The sequence below is a fragment of the Musca vetustissima genome, unplaced genomic scaffold (genome assembly GCF_032173495.1).
Source record: "Musca vetustissima isolate MV318-11 ecotype Yass unplaced genomic scaffold, APGP_CSIRO_Mvet_v1 utg4944, whole genome shotgun sequence".
Lineage (NCBI taxonomy): Eukaryota > Metazoa > Arthropoda > Insecta > Diptera > Muscidae > Musca > Musca vetustissima.
In genome coordinates, this window is record NW_026877834.1 from 26,327 (window position 1) to 40,129 (window position 13,803).

The 13,803-nt window shown below is 33.6% G+C and overlaps 1 protein-coding gene across 2 annotated transcripts in view; it reads right to left on the reverse strand.

Moving 5' to 3' along the window:
• LOC133322509 (small conductance calcium-activated potassium channel protein) overlaps positions 1-13,803 on the reverse strand; it is a 182,557-nt gene that overhangs the window by 19,955 nt on the left and 148,799 nt on the right. Inside the window, exon 6 of one of the 2 annotated variants that reach the window (XM_061531496.1) lies at positions 8,545-8,680. The exons of the other annotated variant lie outside the window; for it this stretch is intronic. Within the exon in view, the coding sequence (XP_061387480.1) occupies positions 8,545-8,680 (136 nt within the window). The remainder of the gene's footprint in view (positions 1-8,544; positions 8,681-13,803) is intronic. 2 annotated transcript variants of the gene reach the window in all.

Consider the following 13,803-nt stretch of genomic DNA (forward strand, 5'->3'; position numbering starts at 1 on the left):
TGTCTTCATTTCGATCACCCCATACGATTTTAGTGATCATTCCTGTGCCCTCATTTTCCCAAAGGGTTTTGTGGGTCTTATTCGCCCATTCCCTCATTTCTTGGCGGGTTTTCGCTAAAGGGTTTTTTTCCACCATAGCATGTGGGATATTGTGTTTTCAAAAATTTCACTGTATACCCAACAATGTATGGAATTCTTAAACGATTTAGTCGATTTAGCCATGAGAATATCGAGCTTAGCTTAGGAGGATATCGAGATAAAAAACTAAAACCTCAGGTTCGAAAATGAACTATATCGGCCCGCATTTAGGCCTAGTCCCTATATAAAAATACCTATCGAATTAATATTTACGACGAAGGAAGGTATAGTGATAAAAACGAAAATGTTATTTTCGAAATTGAGCTAAATCGGTTCTAAATTAGGCATATCCCCTTATATAATGATAACTTCAAATGTTCGGTAACTCCTACACGATGTAATCAATATTGATTACCCATTAGGTACGCCCTGTAAATTGCAGTATTTTGAGAATTTTATATACATGTTACATTTCACCGTGTGTTATCAATATCGGACCATTAATTTGGGTTTTGAGATTTTAGAAAAAAATCCCCAATAAAGAAATGCCTTCATTTGTATTTCGTATGCATCTTGGCTTACAATAATCGTTCGAGTTGGGAATTAAATTTCAAGTAACTGTCAGTATTGTTTTGGTTGAGGGTATTCAAAGTTCGGCCCGGACGAACCTTACGCTTTTTTGTCACTTGTTTATGCTGAAAGGTAGTCTATGACCAATTTTTTTGTGGAATTACAAACTACAATACTTTGATTGAGAATATCGATGGGGGTATAATTAACTGTTAAAATTAAATCTACAAATATACTCGTAGGCTACCTCAAATTTCCAAACCCCATATTTCTATTAATTGAGTTGTTGGTATATTTTCGGTTTTCATTTTCATTTCTTGTCCAATACTTGCATTCCATAGAATAAATCGTTTATGTTATTGCTCTTGTTCTCATGCTGTTTTAGTTGTTTCTCTCTATAAATGTCATATTCAGGTTATTGTTCATCTCTTTGTGGATTACCATATTCTGTCCAATCTGCAAATTTTTGTCTTGATCCTGTTATTGTTGATGGTTTTCTTGTGAGTGCATATGTCCAATATTGATTTGACAATATCCCATGAGACATCAATCAAATGCGGTTAAAAATTAAAATTCACAAAGAAACCACAAATGGAATGGTCTAGTGAAAGCGACACATCTGTATGTCACAAAGCAATGAATAAACAAAAACCAAGCAATGTAATAGACTGCTATAGTAGGGGGTTTAAATTGTAAATTGAAAATGAAAGTTAATTATCATCAGAGGGGATTTTGTTTAGTTCTTCAGATAATAAAAAAATATATATTATTAAATTTTATACATAGTTTTCACAATAATATTTTAATTTATTACAGGAGGTCTTGCGTATGTTGTGGACAACTTCGTGCGACTTTTATCATATTTTCTATTGGTTCAAAATATATTGCATGGTGGAATTGACAAAAAATCTATATATGTATATGTATATATTTTTTTAACATACTTACTTTTTTACCTAAAAATTTAAAAAGTTATCAAAAATATATTTAAAAAACATCCTCAGTTTTTCTTTTCTAAACTTTTCATAGCAATGATATTTTTGTAAATTCTAATGGTCAAACTTAATCATTGCTATCCCTGGTAAAATTGCAACATTCCAAGGTCTCTCCCTGTGTGAGTGTGTGTGCGTTTGATGTCTTTGTCAGATTTTACTTAATTGCAAACCTTGTCTATTGACCAGATGTTTTTGTTCTTTTTCATTTATTTGGGTTTCGATTGTCGATTGAAAAAGTTAAAAAATTGGTGGATAACACCATTTAAAATACATTTGAAAATGGTGTATCTATTTCATGTACGTATGAATACAAAACAAGGAGTATTTAATTAGATGTATGCACGAATTACAACAAACAAATAATTGTATGCATTACAAAAACCAGTAAGGAAAGTAGTAAAGTCGGACGGGGCCGACTATATGATACCCTTCACCACTATGGGTATATTAAACAGGACTATTAACATGTAATTGGATGAAAAAAAGTAATATTTATCTAAATGTGAATCTACCTTGATCTATCCATAAAGTATGTTAATCGACTTCAAACAAATATAAATAAGTCCGTTGGGCTATGTCTGTACTTCTAGAAAACGCAACTACGTAATTGTATGCTCAATTTTGTGCGTTGTGCACAATTTGATGTCAATCTGACTAACATGAGGAGTCTAATGCCCAATTTACTTGAAATCGGTCGAAAATATATATGGAAGCTCTATCCAAATATTAAGCGATTTCAAACAAACGTTTTGTTTCTATTGGTTCCTTAGTACGTCAATTACTTAAAATCAATCTATAATAAAAGGGAGCTATATCTAAATCTGGACCGATTTTCATGAAACTTGGCAGACATCATTCTAGGCTCAATTCAGTACGTTATGACAAATTTCGTGCAAATCGAAAGTTATGTAGGGACTTTGGGGCACCATTTACATGAAATCGTACGAAACTATATGTGGGAGCTATATCTAAATCTGGGCCGATTTTCTCGAAACTTGGTAGACATCATTCTAGGCTCAATTCAGTGCGTTATGCCAAATTTCGTGCAAATCGAAAGTTATATAGGGACTTTGAGGCACCATTTACATGAAATCGGACGAAACTATATATGGGAGCTATATCTAAATCTGGACCGATTTTCTCCAAACTTGGCAGACATCACTCTAGGCTTAATTCAGTACGTTATGCCAAATTTCGTGCAAATCAAAAGATATATAGGGACTTTGGGGCACCATTTACATGAAATCGTACGAAACTATATATGGGAGCTATATCTAAATCTGGACCGATTTTCTCGAAACTTGGTAGACATCATTCCAGGCTCAATTCAGTACGTTATGCCAAATTTCGTGCAAATCGAAAGTTATATAGGGACTTTGAGGCACCATTTACATGAAATCGGACGAAACTATATATGGGAGCTATATCTAAATTTGGACCGATTTTCTCCAAACTTGGCAGACATCACTCTAGGCTTAATTCAGTACGTTATGCCAAATTTCGTGCAAATCGAAAGTTATATAGGGACTTTGAGGCACCATTTACATGAAATCGGACGAAACTATATATGGGACCTATATCTAAATCTGGACCGATTTTCTCCAAACTTGGCAGACATCACTCTAGGCTTGATTCAGTACGTTATGCCAAATTTCGTGCAAATCAAAAGATATATACGGACTTTGGGGCACCATTACCATGAAATCGTACGAAACTATATATGGGAGCTAAATCTAAATCTGGACCGATTTTCTCCAAACTTGTTAGACATCATTCTAAGCTCAATTCAGTACGTTATGCCAAATTTCGCGCAAATCGAAAGATATATAGGGACTTTGGGGCACCTTTTACATGAAATCGGACGAAACTATATATGGGAGCTATATCTAAATCTGGACCGATTTTCTCCAAACTTGGCAGACATCACTCTAGGCTTAATTCAGTACGTTATACCAAATTTCGTGCAAATCAAAAGATATATAGGAACTTTGGGGCACCATATACATGAAATCGGACGAAACTATATATGGGAGCTATATCTAAATCTGGACCGATTTTCACGAAACTTGGCAGACATCATTCTAGACCTAAATGATTAAGCTGTACCAAATTTCGTGCAAATCGAAAGATATATAGGGGCCGTTTACATTAAATCGGTTAAATATATATATGGGAGCTATATCTAAATCTGAACCGATTTTTCCCAATTTCAATAGGGTTCGTCCTTGGGCCGAATAAGTGACCTATGCCAAATTTCATTCAATTCGGATCATAAATGCGACCTGTACTTTGTTTACAATTTAACATGGACAGACAGACAGACAGACAGACGGACAGACGGACGGACGGACATGCATAAATCGACTTAGAAAGTGATTCTATGCATATTCTCAAAAGGAACCATGTGTCTATCTCGTTTCCTTTTGCCTGTTACAAACATATGCACAAAGACATAATACCCTGTACCACAGTGTGGTGAAGGGTATAACAACATTAGAAAATTTATATAAACTATAAGTTAATTCGACTTCGTACCATGGGACAAATTTATGAAAAACTACTTATAGCAAAATTAAGACACCCTATTCGGTCGCCGCACTGTTAAAATTATAATTTCATTCAGACATCCATTCGACATCCATACATATCTAAGCTATGACAGCATCTACATAAATTTCAACAAAACGCAATAACGTTATTCAAGTCTCAACTTGATACGTTGTGCAAAAAATCGTGTTAATCGGACAAAAATTAGAAGGTTGGTGCACCATTTATGTAAAATCGGACGAATATACATGTATATGTGGGAGCTATATCGAAACCAGAACCGATTTTTCCGACACTTAGCACACATCATTCTAGACTTAATTCAGTACGCTGTGCCAAATTTCATGCAAATCGAAAGGTATATAGGAACTTTGGTGCACCATTTACATAGATTGGGAAAAAAACTATATATGGGAGCTATATCTAAATCTGAACCGATTTTTACGAAACTTTCTGCACATAAAGAGGGACTTTGGTGCCCCATTTACCTTAAATCGGACGAAAATATATATGGGAGCTATATCTAAATATGAACCGATTTTTCCCAATTTCAATAGGGTTTGTCCTTGAGCCAAATAAGTGACTTGTGCCAAATTTCATCCAAATCGGATCACAAATGCGACCTGTACTTTGTTAACAATTTAACATATACAGACGGACGGACGTACGGACATGCATAAATCAAAAGGAACCATGGGTCTATCACGTTTCCTTTTGCCTGTTACAAACATATGCACAAAGACATAATACCACATATACATACATATATGTGGTACATATACCACAGTGTGGTGAAGGGTATAAAAACGTTAAGTTGGGCCGGGCCGAACTTTGGATACCCTCCACAAAAGGTACACTGGCAGTTACTTGAAATTAAAGTTTTTGGGCAAATAATGTTTTTCAAAGATATATTGTAAACTACCGACGACCAAGATCAGTAAATAACTGACAAAAATATTAATAATAAATTTCAAATAAAAGCTGTAATGCAAACGAAATACTTATTTCAGCAATTTTTAATGGGAATTTTTGCTAAAATCTCAAAACCCCAATTAGCGGTCCGATATTGATATTGCAGGGCAAATTTATATGTTGGGGCAATACCTAAGAGTGATCAATATTGATTACATCGTGTAGCAAATGTTCATTATATGAGGGGCTATGCCTAATTGAGGGCCGATATAGCTTAATTTCGAACCTAACATTTCGTTTTTTATCACAATATCTTCATTCAGCCTAAATATTAAATCGGTTGGTATTATTATATAGGGGCTAGGCCTAAAAGACGGCCGATATAGTTCGTTCTCGAACCTATATCTACATCCTCCGAAGGTAGAATGATTACAAAATCGTCTTAAAATTCCATATTTTGTTTTGGGTATATACTGACTATATTGGAATACGACAAATCAATTACTATTTTGGAATACGGCTATATGGAGACAACCCCAAAACGCGGAACAAAGCAATTAACTATTTTAGTATAAAAAGGGGGTTATATAGGAACTACCCCCAAAAGAGAGCGAATATAAATAATTTTTGGCAGGTAGATTTGTTGCCAAATACGACTACAAAATACCAAATTACAGCGAGCTGGGTGGAAAAACGTGATCTGAAAATGAAAATACTGAACATTTGGAGGATACGATATATGGGGGCTACCCAAAAAAATTGGACAAATATTTATAATTTGTAGTGGAGACATTTGGTACCCAATAAGAACCCAATGAACCAAATTTCAGCGAATTCGGTTAAAAACGCTCTCAAAAACCCCAAAAATACCGAAAATTGGAGGTAGCGTTATATAGCCTCTTTATAAGAATAAATAGGACCTATATTTATAATTTTCATTTTGGAGAAAATTGATAAATTGATAAATTTCAGCAAAATTCGGTTGAAAAGCGTGGTCAAGAAAATTGGGGGTACCGTTATATGGGGGCTACCTAAAAAACTATATGTATAACTTTTAGTACCCAATAAGAAAATTGGAGGTAACCATATATGGGGGCTATGCCTAAACGTGATCCGATATATTTCATCTTCGATCTTGACCTGCCTGGAGACAAAATACAACTCTATGCAAAATTTTGGCGATCTATCTTAATCCGTTCATAGGCTAGAGTGATTACAACAGATGGACTGACATGGACATGACAAGGCCGTCATAGATTTTTACTCTGATCAAGAATATAACTACTATATAGGTTCGGAAATTAATATTTCAACGAGTTACAAACGAAATGACAAAGGTTATTACGAGAATATCCGGTTCAAAAATTTAGAGAACTGTTTTTTTTTTTCATCGAAATTTATTTACTTTTTTGACTAAAATTCTCTACCTTAAAATTTCCATGGCAAACCCCGGCAATTATGAAAGTTCTGAACGATTACTGCACCTCATGATGGAGGGAGGGTATAATAAACTTGTCCGGTCGAATTTTTATTATTCATCATCCCAACCAAAAATTATCAATATAGGCCAGAATCGGTATTTTCAACTGGATATTAAGATAATAAAACTGATAATAGTCCCGTTCAATAGGTTTAGCTCGTTAGTTTACTAGCTCTCGCATGATATGCATATAAGTTATTGAAACCGGTTTTTTTATCTGAATATTCTGTTCAAAAATTTAGAAATCCTGTTTTGTTAATCGAATATTTTTGCCCAAATTCCAATTATGAAGGTCCCGAACGATTAATGATGTAGGGAGGGTATAATAAGCTCGTCCGACCGAACTTTTATTATTCATCATTCCTACCACGAATTATCAATATAGGGCAAAGTTTCAAAGTCGAGGAAAAAAGAACCGGTTTTGAAAATTTTAGAACCGGATATTCAGTTAATAAAACCGATAAGTTCGGTTCAATAAATTTAGCACGTCTGTTTACTAGATCTCTAATAATATACATACATAAACCGGTTTTATTATCTGAATATTCGGTTCAAATATTTAGAAAAACAGTTCTTTTTTCCTTGAAATTTTTTTTTTGCTAAAGTTCCTTACCAAGAAATATTCATGTCACAGCTGCCATAGTTTCGGAGTCGAGGAAAAAAGAACCGGTTTTGAAAATTTTAGAACCGGATATTCAGTTAATAAAATCGATAAAAGTCCGCTTCAATAAATGTAACACGTTTGTTTACCAGCTCTCTAATGATATGCTCATAAGGCATTGAAACCGGTTTTATTATCTGAAAAAACCGGTTTATTTGTCATCGATTTTTTTGTCCAAAATTTCTTACCAAAAAATTGTGAAAGCAAAGTTTCGGAGTCGAGGAAAAAAGAACCGGTTTTGAAAATTTTTGAACCGGATATTCAGTTAATAAAATCGATAAAAGTCCGCTTCAATAAATGTAACACGTTTGTTTACCAGCTCTCTAATGATATGCTCATAAGGCATTGAAACCGGTTTTATTATCTGAAAAAACCGGTTCATTTGTCATCGATTGTTTTGTCCAAAATTTCTTACCAAAAAATTGTGAAAGCAAAGTTTCGGAGTCGAGGAAAAAAACTACCGGTTTTGAAAATTTTTGAACCGGATATTCAGATAATAAAACCGATAAGTTCGGTTCAATAAATTTAGCACGTCTGTTTACTAGATCTCTAATAATATACATATAAGTTGTTGAAACCGGTTTTATTATCTGAATATTCGGTTCATATATTTAGAAAAATATATGAGGTTCGTTTTTCCTCGATTTTTTTTTTGCTAAGACTCCCTACCGAAAATTGTTCTTGGCACAGCAGGCAATTATTAAGGTCCCAAACGATTACTGGCACACCTCATAATGGAGGATATAATAAGCTCGTCCGGCCGAACTTTTTTCTTATTATTCAACGTCCCCATCAATTATCAATATTGGCAAACGTTTTACCATCGTTCTGGTATAGCTCCCATATTAGGGCAATGAAGTTGCCCATATATGGAAGCTTTTCAGTATTTGGTGGATTTCAGACATGTTTTCAACCGTCACACATCATTTTCGGTATGTTGAAGGTCCTAACAGGACCTAAGTCTCCGTTGTTTCGTAAGCATTTTCTTCCGGAAACCCAAATAGATTTTGGGTATTTTGAAAATCCACCTGAAGGTGAAGGCATAAAAACTTCACGGTATATTTTTTTCTTTTCTTATAAAAAGCTTAGTTGTTGTAAATAATGCATACACCTCATGTAAATATATCCTGTTATGTAGGTAAATAAATAGGTCAAAAAAGTCATATCTGTCAAAATCTGTAAAAAATGTCTCAAATTAAGTAAATGTTAAAAATAATTGTAATAAATTCATATTTATATATTATAGGTCCATTGTTTGTAAATATCATGTAACAGGGGTTATTGTCAAGGTTAAAACTCACCATTATTCCTGTACTAACGGCAATACCGCGTCCACAGTATGTATTCGGTACAATATCACCAAAACCAACACTTAAAAATGTTATTGCTATCAGCCACATAGCGTTCAGCAGATTTGCATGTTCTTCATCATGAAACCTATACGCGGGCATACACAAACATTTGTATGATGCGATACGATTCAAAAAAAAATTCAGGCAGGGGTCAACAACAAAAATTGGTTTTTGTTTTTTGACAATTTTGAAAGATTGGATTGGTTCGATTATGACCAATGTTGATTAGTTTTTATTTTTTGGATTTAGGGAAATTACATTTTACGATTTTTTTTAGTTTTCGATGATGTGTATTTTTTTCATTTGATGGTGGTAATTTGGTCATCATATTTTTGCAGATTTTATTTTACATTACACACACACAAAATTTGATATATTTTTTTGCATTTTGCAGTTAAGATACAAAACAGAGATACGCACGGTTGGAACCAGGTTTGTTGGTTTTTTGTTTATTTTAAATGTTTTGTTTGGTTTTTTTCGCAGCAAGGTTTTTTTTATTTTTTTGTGAAGACATTTTTTGTTGTTGTTGATTTGTTTTGAAATAAAAGAAAAGAAAGATAAGGAAAAAAATTATAAATTAACTTAGAATATTCATTTAGCTCTAAGAAAAGGGTTTGGTTTTTTTTTCTAAAAATATCTAAACTAATTTATTGGTTACTACAAGGAATATTAATAGGTTGATAGGTAGGTAAGTAGAGAGAAAGAGAGAGTTTGTTTTCATTATCGTGTTTTACAAAAGAGAAGAGAGAAAGTCAAAAATAATAGTTACAAATGAAATACGAATTGTAATAGCAAGAAGTATCCATTTAAATGAAATTGAAAATGCCTTTTAAATGTGGGATATATATTTTGATATAATAATATTATATAAAAATATATTTTTTAATAAATATGTTATTTTATTTTTGTAAAATGAGTACTAAATAATTTTTTTACAACTATAAAACTTCCTGTTTGTTCTTTATAAAACCAGCAAAGACAGTGCCAAAGTAAAAATGTTACTATACCATCGATACCAAGTTATATAAATAAGGTCACCCAGCTGGATAAAGTCAGCTGTTTTTTCTCAAGTCTAATGTCAAAAATTCACAATAATGTATTTTGATAGAAAACTTGAGAGACAGCCGATATCTAGCTGGTCTCCCTTGATTAATACAATGGCACAATAAATAGGTAGCCCATTTAGCGCAGCTGATGTCTTGATTAACTCTTAAAGTGGGTAATTTCTACTAGAATTCGATGTGCAGTGTTGCCAACCATTTGAAATATTATATGGAAAGATTTGACAGATAATCGAGACTAAAACAAATGTTTTTGTTTTGATACATCACCTTATTATTGCATCATGATTGATACCAAGGTAGATATACAAGGTAGCCGCATCGGCGAATTTCTACAACAAACATCGGTTGTTGTATTTTGATATGTCAAAAATATTTTGCAAAAACAAACAGATTGACAAGATTTTTTTACACAAATTCTTGTAGAAAATGTTAATAAAAGTAGTGCCAAAAAGGCTCTTCGAAATTCGGAGATTTTCATTTATAATTTTGTTTTTTAATTTTTTGGTTCAACATTACAACAACATTTTTGACATTTATTTGTCCAACAGCTGGGCCGATGCGGCTACCTTATTAAATATACCTTGATTGATACGCTGGAAATCATCTATTGTGAATTCATAATTATTAGACTTGTTATTGTGATTGGTAGTGCCAGTTTCCAACTAAAGGCTCGTTTAGACTACACCTTTTAAGGTAATTAAGTGTATTATCTCGATTTAATTGCTATATCGAGCTGAGTGTACCTAGATTTACCGCACAAAATTAAATATAGTTATTTGCCCATGTGACATGTTCCGAGAGTTTTTGAATTCCCATACTTTTTTAAATTCCCATGTTTTGCAAAATGGTGTGCACAATTTCAAGCGAAAGTGCGGCTCGAAAGAATAGCTGTGTTCAATATGTTACGAAATGTGTTCAATAAAAGAAACATATGTTTCATTGGAATTTGCAAATTGTTAACCAACAAAATTAAGAAAAAAATATGCCTGCTGGCTTATTAATTGCCCTGGTTTCTACCAGAAAAAGTCTAATGATACTGGAACGTGTTAAAATAAGCATTTATGGATATTTTGTGAGAAGTGGGTCCTTTCATACACAGGGTGCCATTCCCGAAAGCCTCCAGTTACCAGGTACCTTAAGATTTCTGGCTGTTGGTGGGTTTCAGAGGATAGTGACAAATGATTTAAATATAAGTGTTGATCGCACAACAATGTGTAAAATATTGTGGAGAGTAATGAAAGTCCTGGAAGACAACGTGTGTGCAAGCTGTGGACAGCTGCAGACCAGGATCCAGCCATGATGCTTTTATTTGGCATATGAGTGCAGCTACGCCCTATAAACAAGTGGAGCATGGATCTTGTCAACATCGATATAATAAAGTGCACACATCTGCAAGAAACATTATTAAAAGGACTATTGGAAATCTTAAAAGTAGATTTTTTATAGATTCTATTTTTTTATCATATGGTGCTTGAGTTGCCAGATTGATCTCAAATATGTTACGCGCTGTTTTTGATAAAAAGAGCCCTTTTTTATTTTCTTTAATTTTACTATAAAAACTAATGTAAATTCTGTATTTTTTAAATAAATATTGTAAAAACACGTTAAATATTACTTCAGCGTTCTTTTTCAACTTGTACGTGCTCAGAAAAACACGTACGATCTCATTTCGTTTTCAATCCACAAGGCTATATGTGTTCGAATTATATTCCCAATATATATATTCAATGAAGCATATCAAATTTGGGAAAATGTTTCACATTCGAGCAAACTCGAAATGCAGCACATGGGCGATTAACTCGATTTTATTCAAAATCTTCTTATCTCGATCGTGATGAAGTACATTATCTCTATTTAATTGGTAAATAGAGCTGAATTTATCTCGATTTACCATACACATTTAAATACACTCAATTTTTCGATTTACTATAAATCCTATGCTAAACCGAGATAATTTCAAATATAACCCTGCTTTTGTCCCCAAAAATAATCGTTTTTCCTTAAAGTATGCTTTAAAATTAGTTAATATTCAAAATAATTGCCTAACAAAATTATGTCAGCTGTTGAAAATTTATTATACCCTACACAACTATGTTGTCAGAGTATTATTGCTTTGTGCAGCCCCAAGAGTTTGTAACGCCGCGAAATATTGGTCCTAGACCACCCTTTAAGTATACCGATCGTCATATCTGAACTAGCTGAGTCGATCTAGACATGTGTGTCTGTCCGTCTGTCCATTATAATTTGTATACTCGATACAGGCCACAGGTATGGACCAATCTTCACGAAATTTTGCATAAAGAATGGGTTCTGGAAGGCCAATGAAGGAGAGGATGAAATGGACCAAATACTTAATTTTTGTCGGTTTTCTGGTCGCTCCAGAGGCCGCAATTATGGCCCAAACATATCGAATTTTTACATGGAGAAGGAGATGAGGCCAAAGAATAAGCATGCCTGTTCTTATAAATATCGATCAATATTTAGCGGGTCAAATGGACCCTGACTTTTGTGTGAAAAATTACAAAATGTGTATTCTATTGTGTATATATTTACTGCTAAAGGACATAGACCCGAGAAGTTGATAGTATATCCAAGAGGAGTGGTTGGCCTTTAAATTGGTACTAATTATGTTGTCCTATGTACTCGGTTGTGGGAGTTACGCGAAAATATTTACAAGTACTTACGTATTCAGATATTTAATAAACCATTACCACACTAGAGGGCGGAAATATAGCGCTGATCGCTTTGAAAAGTTCCATGAGGTTCAGTTATGGTCAAGGACAACGCCTATTGATGATCAGATAATAATTTTGGGATGAAGTGGACAGAAAACTTATTTTGTTGTGTTTTTTTTCGAACATCACAACACAACCCACGGTGAAGGGAGTATGGACAAGTAATTAGACGGGATGTACTGAATATCGGTAATATTCGGAAAATATTTCAGTGTAAGGAGGAGGTCTTGCTGACCTCTAATCGGGCAAGACGGTGCAACTACCACGAAATATTACCCAGGATCGGCATAAAAATCCGTAGTTGTGTAGGGTATCGTATGGTCGGCCTCGTCCGACTATACTGCTCCGCTCACTGGTTTATATGATCAAAGACGGGATATTTTACTTATATTATCGTATTTTGGAGATATGTAGTACCAAAAGATGCGAGTATTTTTGAAGAGTCAAAATTGAAATATTAGTCGGGATATTTTATACGATTATACGATCGTATGTCAACAATCATTAACTGACTGGACTGCACATCATTTTAAGTTAAGCCTAAATTTAATTCAAGTAAATTCCAACTCATTTATGTCAGTTTTCATGTGGAATAATTTGCTCTCTTAATTTGATTTTGGGAAGAAATCCTATCGTCTTATTAATTTTTCATATAAATACAACAATATACCTCTGCATACAGGGTTGTTTTTGTTGTTGTTCACCTCAATAGAGCTCACCTTGTTTTAATGTAATCGAGTTGTTCAGGCATTTTTTAATTAAACAATTCTCTAATGGAAGGAACGGAAAATGATTTTTTCTAGTTTATTGTTTTATTTTCTTTCTATTCTTTAGGGAACGAAAATAAAATATAATTACGATGTAGAGCAAGGGAATGAGGGAAATTCACAACGAACAGTTTTGATTAATATAGAGTGAACTACTCTCATATTGTGAACAATTATTCTATAGATTTGACTAATTTTGCTACCATTCACTTAGTTCCAAATTTTCTTTTAGTTCAATCGTTCATTGGTACACGGCAGTTAATTCCATCAAAGAATGGAATGATCTAGATAAAGAATTGAATCCAAAGAAACTGTGTGAAACCTATTAACTAGATGAACGAAGTAATTCCATAGATCGCTGTAAGTAAGTTTTATGGCAACATTTTGGTAGTTTTTCCCCTTGTGAAATAAATTCACAATAATGGTGTTTGACAACAAAAATGACTATCAGCTGATTTTCTCGAGTGACTTTATTAATAGGTTTTGAACATACACAACTCTAGTTCATAGAATGAACCGAACTATCGTTTAAGATTAAAGCGTACTAATAAGGTCATCCAGGGGATCAGCTGCTTCTCAAATTTCCTGTCAAAATCCATTATTGTGAATTGACTTTCTGATTCACAATAATCGGCTGATTTT